The sequence below is a fragment of the Austrofundulus limnaeus genome, unplaced genomic scaffold, assembly GCF_001266775.1.
Source record: "Austrofundulus limnaeus strain Quisiro unplaced genomic scaffold, Austrofundulus_limnaeus-1.0 Scaffold450, whole genome shotgun sequence".
NCBI classification, from domain to species: Eukaryota; Metazoa; Chordata; class Actinopteri; order Cyprinodontiformes; family Rivulidae; genus Austrofundulus; species Austrofundulus limnaeus.
In genome coordinates this window covers 124,615-132,503 of record NW_013952852.1, presented here as the reverse complement: position 1 = coordinate 132,503, position 7,889 = coordinate 124,615, and the positions used below count along the sequence as shown (strand labels likewise).

Sequence of the window (7,889 nt, the reverse complement as noted above, 5' to 3'; positions counted from 1 at the left end):
TGTATATGTAATTGATGGCTGAACAAAGAAACACACCTGAATTTACAATCGCTGGTGCACTGCCGGGGCCTTCGCATGTGCTGCTGACGGGCTTCACGTTCACCGTGTATTGTTGACCGCACTGTAAGCCAGCGATTGTGCAGCTGGAACCCTGTGTGGTGCACTGGAGCGCGATGCCGTTTGCAATCACGGCGGTGGCGCTGTAGTTCATGAGGATGGATCCAGACACCCAGCTGACGCTCAGTGTGTTGGCGCTGCAGTTGATGGCAGCCAGCACGTTCTGAACAGCACATGGGCCTGGAACAAGAGGTGAAGAGGTCGAACAAGTTGTTTGAGTTGTAACTTTGTGTCGCACGCATAATATTTGGTATTTCTTGTCTTTTCAAACTGCTCGTGCCTCTCACCGGTTGTGGCGATGACCGGTTCGCTGTCTATAGTTCGACAGTTACCGTCTGATGCTGAAACGGTGAAAGTATACACCATGCCACAGTTCAGTCCTATCAGCTCACACCCCTGTGCCAGCCCTGCCTCACATGTCACAATGGTTCCGTCTGAGCCCGTTCCCGTTCCAGTGTAGGACACTGCATTTGGGCTGCTGTTCCAGCTCAGCTTGGCGGAGTTGTTAGTACAGTTCACCGAGGCGGTTAGATGAGAGGGAGGACAGGGCTCTGCAAAGAAGGGTTTCAYATAAACCGTAAGAGTGCATTCGAACACATTTGTCTACGATGTAACGTAATTATTTCATGCAATTTGGTACCTATTGTTAGTTTCACGGGGAGGCTCTTCATGCTGGTACAAAAGTCATCCACAGCGACCACACTGATGCTGTAAACATGGTCGCACATTATGCCGTCCAGCCTGCAGGATGTCTGATTAGACACACAATTCAAGCGATTGCCTTTATCGTCCACGGCAGCTGCAGTGTAGTTTTTGGCTCCCCGGCTGGCTTGCCACGTCACATCCACAAACTTCTGCCCACAGCTTCTGTTTGCCACCACATTAGTGGGCACACATGGGGCTGAGAGGAAACAAACACAAAACATATGATGAGCTCAGTACTGTTAACCTGCCGTGCCATAAAGAAACTTGAATTTTGAATGTAGTGTTGCAGTGGAACAGACATTATGCTTACCTTCACTAAATTTAATTTCTGATGGAAAACTGATGCAGCTCCTATTGAAGGACTTCACTCTCACTGTGTACTGCTGCCCACATTGCTTAGCAGGAACTATCAGTTTCAGGTCTGTGGTGTTGTAGGAGGACATCTGGTTGTAGCTGTCTGAGATCACGGCCAAGTAGCCCTCTGAGCTTTTGCTTGCACTCCAGCTAATGTTCATACCACCAGATGCACAGTCCACATTAACGAGCATGTTGTCTGGACCACAGGGAACTGAACCGAAAGAAGAAGAAGACTGGGTCAAGAAGGGCATACAGGAAATTAGATTTTTCTTCAGACAGTCATATTTTAAAGAGGAATAAATCAATATCTTGTTTGATTTCATTGATATTTTCGGAACATTTTAGACTTAATTGCTGCACTTAATTAGGGCTTGCCATTTCAAATTAATAAGAGAGCAGATGAATGGGTTGCAAAGCTAAAACCTAATAACCTAAAAAAACATATCTCAGCCATTGGGACAAAATTTGGGATGGTGGTAGATGACAGTGATCTTCTACAAATAGTATAGTCCGCCCATCCGTTTTCTGTCGCTTATCCGGGGTCGGGTCACAGGGGCAGCAGCCTAAGCAGAGAGACCCAGACTTCCCTCTCTCCAGCCACTTGAGCCACCTCCTCTGGGGGATTCCCAAGGCGTTCCCAGACCAGCTGAGAAACATAGTCCCTCCAGCGTGTCCTGGGTCTTCCTCTGGGCCTCCTTCCAGTGGGACATGCCTGGAACACCTCACCAGGGAGGCGTCCAGGAGGCATCCTAACCAGATGAGCCACCTCAACTGGCTCCTCTCGACGTGGAGAATCAGCGGCTCTACTCTGAGTCCCTCCCGGATGACTGAGCTTCTCACCCTATCTCTAAAGGAGAACCCAGACACCCTGCAGAGGAAACTCATTTCAGCCGCTTGTATCCACAATCTCGTTCTTTTGGTCACTACCCAAAGCTCGAGACCATAGATGAGGGTAGGAACTTAGACCGACAGGTAAACCGAGAGCTTCACCTTCTGGCTCAGCTCTCGCTTCACCACGACAGACCGGAACAGCGCCCGCATCACCGCAGACGCAGCACCAATCCGCCTGTCGATCTCCCGCTCCACTCTTCCCTCATTCGTGAACAAGACTCCGAGATACTTAAACTCCTCCACTTGGGGCAGGACCTCCTCCCCGACCTGGAGAAGACACCGTATGGGTTTCTAGCTCAAGACCATGGTCTCGGGTTTAGAGGCACAGATCTTTATCCCAGCCACTTCACACTCAGCTGCAAACTCCTCAGTGAGAGCTGGAGTTCAAAAGTATAGTCAAACTGTAAATTTAAAATGGATTGCATGTGACAAGCCCTTTCATAGTTTCTCCAGCTATTATTCTAGTTAGTTTCTGCAGTTCCAGTGTACAACTGTGGATGTATAATACTGTATGTGTCTAGTTGTAAGCTACTTAATACAGAACCAAAGAGATAATTTACAGATTTAAACATGTTACTGCATGCTTGGAACTTTGGTAGATCTGTTGCCTCTAAGCAAGAAAGATGCAGAATTGAATCTCAGCCTGGGTGGGCGGTGTTTGAATGTTATCCCCGTACACATGTGGGTTTTCTCTCACAGGCCAAAAACATGCATAAAAAGCTTAGTGGTAACTCTAAATTGCCCCTCGGTGTGGCTGTGATGGACCTGCCTTTCACAACGTTGGACATTGGCGCCAGCGACCAGGAAAGGAACAAGTAGGTAAAGATATTATGCTTGGGTGGATGTTTGGAACTAAGGTTGTTTCTACCTGACTGCATGTAGATGGGATCAGAGGGCATACTGGAGCAGATGCCATCAAAGTAAGTGGCAGTGACTGCGTAGAGCTGGCCACACTTCAGGTTGGGCACTTTGCAGCTGGTTGTAAATGAGCTGCAGCTGAGAAGTCCGGCACTTGCATCCGTCATGGTAGCGGTGAAGGAGCTCATTGATGGACTGGCATTCCAAGAAATCAGAGCCATGTTGGACACACAGTCCAAAGAGGCAGTGAGGTTGCTTGGTGGGCAGTTGGCTGGATTAATAAAAAAAAACGAAATCATCAAATATTTCTGAAATTTGCAGATTTTCTTTTCAAAAACTTGGAAAGCATTTACAAATTCTTAATGCTACATTTATTTTTATTATCATTTTCTAAACCACATCCAGCTTTTAAGTAAAACAACTAAAAACATAATAAAGAGGATAAAAACTCCACACAGTACCTGTCTTTATGGTAAAGACAGCACTCTCTGTGCTGTTGCAGTAGAAGTTGGAGGAAAGGACGGTAATGTCATAGTTTGTGGCACAATTCAGGTTTTGAATCTTACAGAACAGATCCATGGAGTTGCAGCTGTAAATCCTGTTGTTACTATCTTTTGCCATTGCAACATAGAAAATTGCACCACTGTTCATGCTCCAGGACACAGTGATGGAGTTGGATCCACAGTCTTTCACAGCTGATACATTCAGAGGAGTGCACGGGACTGGAAAAGAGAATTTAATTAATCATGTAATATTATAACATTGTTCATTTTTAGGTGGCACGTTCAGCTGTAACATTTGCCTTTTTGTTTCAGTAATAGAGATGAGTTGGACAAGTAAACTTTTGTTTTACCTGTCTCAGCAGGATTCCCCAACAGCAATGGGCTGGCGCACTCATTGTCAAAAGCTTTGATGGTGATGGTCAGGCTCTCTCCGCAGATCACACCCTCCATAGCACAGCTGTTGGTCTGGGAGCTGCAGTTATATTTACTGCCCTGATAGTTGCCTTCAGCATTAACCGTGTACCCCAGCGCCCCCTCAGCAAGGTCCCACGTGCTGATTAAAACGTTACTGCTGCAGCTGGCTGACGTTTGTAGATTTTGAGGCATACAGGGTGCTGGATAAAGAAAAAATATATTCATAAATGTTAAAAAGTGCTTACTGAGCATCAAGAAACTAATTGGACATTTAGACTCAGCAGTCAAGTATTCAAAATGAGAATGTTGGTTTTGGCCAAAGGACCAAAGTCTTACTATGACTTTCTTTAATAAGGTAGGCGTAATTTGTGGGAGGGTTAGGTTGGTTATGAACCACCCCCCACCCCCCACATAATTTTGATCCAGTGAATATAACCCCCCACCCCAGTAAAATTAACCATTTGCTCAAACACAATAGAAATTAACTGGTTAAGTATACAGATGCAACTCTCTTGTTGTCTTTGGGTAACTTTGACCTGATTCAAAAATTTACAATGTCATATATGTTTGTTTAAGCAAAGTTGCTGAAAATGACATGCAGCTTAGAGCACAATCCCCCCCAATGGTAGACCTAAATGATGACTACAACAGATAGTATACCTGTCTGTAATCAGTTTATCAACACAAAGAAAAACACTAGGACAAATCTCCTTCAGACATTGATGGTTTTGCAACAACATTTTCATCAACACAATGAAAAGTAATTTTAAACCAGTGGAGTTTTCAACAAACAATGCTTTAAGTGTGATGTGCAAAGAAATGTGGTAATTAAATTAATTTTACTTGTTGCAAATGAAGTTCAGTAATACTGATTTCATTAATCTACAAATATATATGTATATGATTGATTGATTTGGCATCCTTCATTGAAGGCAACCTATGATAGTCAAAGGTTTTCTGTTACAAGCGACCAATGTCGGTGCAACTCCTACATTGATACAGCACCTGGCATTCCCAGGCAGTCTCACATCCAAGTACTAACCAGGTGTGTGTGTTGGGGGGTACGTTTTTGCCGCATCGTGGGAACCATTTTCCAGAAAAAGGCAGCCTTGTAGGGACAGAATGTGGATCGTGGGGCTCGGGCGTTGGTCTCCACAAAGCTCCTAGAGCCTTGAGCTGCCTGGCCATCAAAAAAAAGCCCCCACCTGGATTTAACTAAGCAAATAGATACGAACCTCCTATTGGATAATTATTGCGTGGGTGATTATCTTTCAGCTGCCAACAAGTTATTTAACCCCAACTGGTGCAATGAGTTGCTTCTCATTTCTTAAACAACCATGTTCGAAAACACATCCTGTGGTCACGGAAAAGATGTCAGCCTGTTTGAGAAGGGCCAAATCATTGGCATCAAGCAGAGAAAACATCTAAGGAGATTGCAGAAACTACTAAAATTAGTTTGAGCTGTCCAATGCTTTATTAAAATCTGGAAGGATAGTGGGGACTCATCGTCTTTAAGGATGCACCCATCATAGTGACTACTGTACAAGTCTGTGGGGGAAGTGCTGTGATCTGTGGTTGCTGCAGTTGATCAGGTCTGGGAAGCTTATCCAAACAAAGCTGCAGCGAATGCGTGCCGTAATCAAAGCCAGCCAATTCGGATGTTATCAGTCCATTAAATGGACGCTTTGTAAATAAAACTTTACCTTACTTACTTACGTTATTAGCGGTTATCAGTCCCATAGATTGGCTTCAGACTGTCCCAACAGTGCCCCCTAGAGGGTTACCAGTGCCACATGCATTGGAATGCAACAATTTTCTACCACCGGATTCTGATCTACTTTATCGTGGCCCATGTCACTTTTTTCTCTAAAATTAACCTTAGTGGCTTTATGCCTCATATTAACCAGATTGCATAAAAAATCTTAGTGGCTTTATGCCTCATACTAACCAGCTGACAGTCTGAAGCCATTCTATGGGATGAAGAACCCATGAGGCGGCACAGTCGGTACAGTCTGAAGCTAATCTGAAGCCATTCTATGGGACTGATGATGGCTAATAATGTCCATTTAATAGATGATAACATCCGAAGCGGGTGATCAAAGCTTAAGGCGGTCCAGTGAAATATTATAGTGTATTATAGTGGGTTTATTATTTTTTTGGTGGTGAATATTTTTTAGCCAGGCAGTGTGTTAGATGTTTATATAGATATTGCACAAGGTTCCAGCTTCCTAGTCATAATTATCGCTCAAATGTAGTTTTACTTTACCTGTTTGAATGGAAACACTTGAGCTCATTGTACTTGTGCATCCCCCTGTGGCAGACTGAACTGTGAAGGTGTAGAGTCGTCCACACAGTGTTCGTGTGAAATCACAAGACGTGTCTCCAGTCAGACAGTTGTAAACCACTCCCTGGGTACAGAGAAATCACAGTGTGATCCAGGAAAATACCACTTTTTTAAATACATGGATGTGTTTCATTGCAAGTAAGAAATCTAAAGCCTGTTTATTAAAATCTAGTACCTTGGAGTCGACTGCCTTTGCAAGGTAGTATTCAGCGTTGTCTGTGCGATTCCATGAAAACGTGATGACGTCACTCTGGCATTGTCTAAACAACATCAAGTTGCTTGGAGGACAGGAAGCTTTAAAGAGAAGTGATATTCATACAGTTATTTAAACAATATTGGAATTTTATACTATGATATATCATTCAATTAGTGTACAGATACAGTAAATGGATAAATGAAAGAAGATATAAAAAAACATTTGAGGGTGAATGTCAACATGAAAGGCAAACATCTCAAATCTCTTTTCAGGTCAAAAACGCCCTGATATAGAAGATAGTGGTTTTGTTTTCCGTTGTAGTCAGGTTCCATGAAAGCTATTGTGGAAAATGAACACAACACAATGTGATACAGTCCATAAAATTCAATGAGAGGTCTAGTTTTAAAAAGGAGACACCAAGGGATGATTCCAACACGTATGTGAACTTGGACATCACACAAAAATGACATTTATAAGCAAGTATTCCCCAATGACTCCAGGCTTACAGTGCTTTAGTAACCTCGAGAGATCTCCTAAAAAGGATTGCTCTAATGATAACTGTGACATAATACATTTGAGGGAGAAAAAAGAACATTTTATCTACTTATGTTCCAAAAGAAGTTTATTATAAGGTGTTGAATATTGGCTTAGTAAAATGACCACTTTCAATGCTAAGATTTTAATTTCAGGTATTAAATATCAGAATTTTATCGACTCGTAACAAAATCATATTAAACATAATTTATGCCACAAAAGCTCGTCCGCTCCTCGTGTGACCCACACGGGGTGGGGCAGGACACAAAGTATCAACCAGACCTCTCAAACAGAATAGAGTGATACATGAGATGAAAAGAACAACAAGCCACACAAAAAGATGCCTGGGTGGAGTTGTTACAATATTTGTCATTTAATAGAACATTTGTCACTGATCTGACTGTAATTAAGAGGTAGAATTACTTTTTACGATGAACAAGTAGAGTTATTCTTATTCAAATCAGGTTGCAGCTTTTTAAAATTCTCGTAAAGCAAATAATAATCTGCAGACAGACAAGAATTATCTTTAACAATTTTGAGGTTTCAAGTCAAGCCTATTTTTCAAATTACCGTACTGTAACATATAATACTATGTTACTGTCTAGTGGTTATCAGAAAAATCAAGTGTAAATAATGTCGAGACTTATTATTATGACCCCCACACATAAAGCGTCATATTGTTTACGTACTGTTCATTTTAATTTTATTTTTTCAGAGATTTTTGATCAGCCTTAGCACAGAAATGGCTGCACCGATCAGTGTGAACGTAGGAATGTAGATGTGTCCGACCTACACTGCACCAGCCAACGGTTTTACGATAGACCCCATATTTGAGGAGGGGGCTCCATCTGAAAGGGGGGTGTCTGGAAATCTATTCAATATGGGAACTTCAAATATTATCTATCTATCTATCTATCTATCTATCTATCTATCTATCTATCTATCTATCTATCTATCTATCTATCTATCT

At 42.5% G+C, this 7,889-nt stretch overlaps 1 protein-coding gene across 1 annotated transcript in view; it reads right to left on the bottom strand.

Moving 5' to 3' along the window:
• The window catches only part of fndc7b (fibronectin type III domain containing 7b), a 31,238-nt gene that overhangs the window by 17,902 nt on the left and 5,447 nt on the right, over positions 1-7,889 (bottom strand). Inside the window, exons 7-15 of the mRNA XM_014024970.1 lie at positions 6,365-6,483; positions 6,112-6,253; positions 3,782-4,045; positions 3,390-3,650; positions 2,939-3,199; positions 1,133-1,390; positions 758-1,018; positions 405-668; positions 37-297 (exon numbers count right to left, since the gene is read on the bottom strand). Coding sequence (XP_013880424.1) covers positions 37-297; positions 405-668; positions 758-1,018; positions 1,133-1,390; positions 2,939-3,199; positions 3,390-3,650; positions 3,782-4,045; positions 6,112-6,253; positions 6,365-6,483 — 2,091 coding nt within the window. The remainder of the gene's footprint in view (positions 1-36; positions 298-404; positions 669-757; positions 1,019-1,132; positions 1,391-2,938; positions 3,200-3,389; positions 3,651-3,781; positions 4,046-6,111; positions 6,254-6,364; positions 6,484-7,889) is intronic.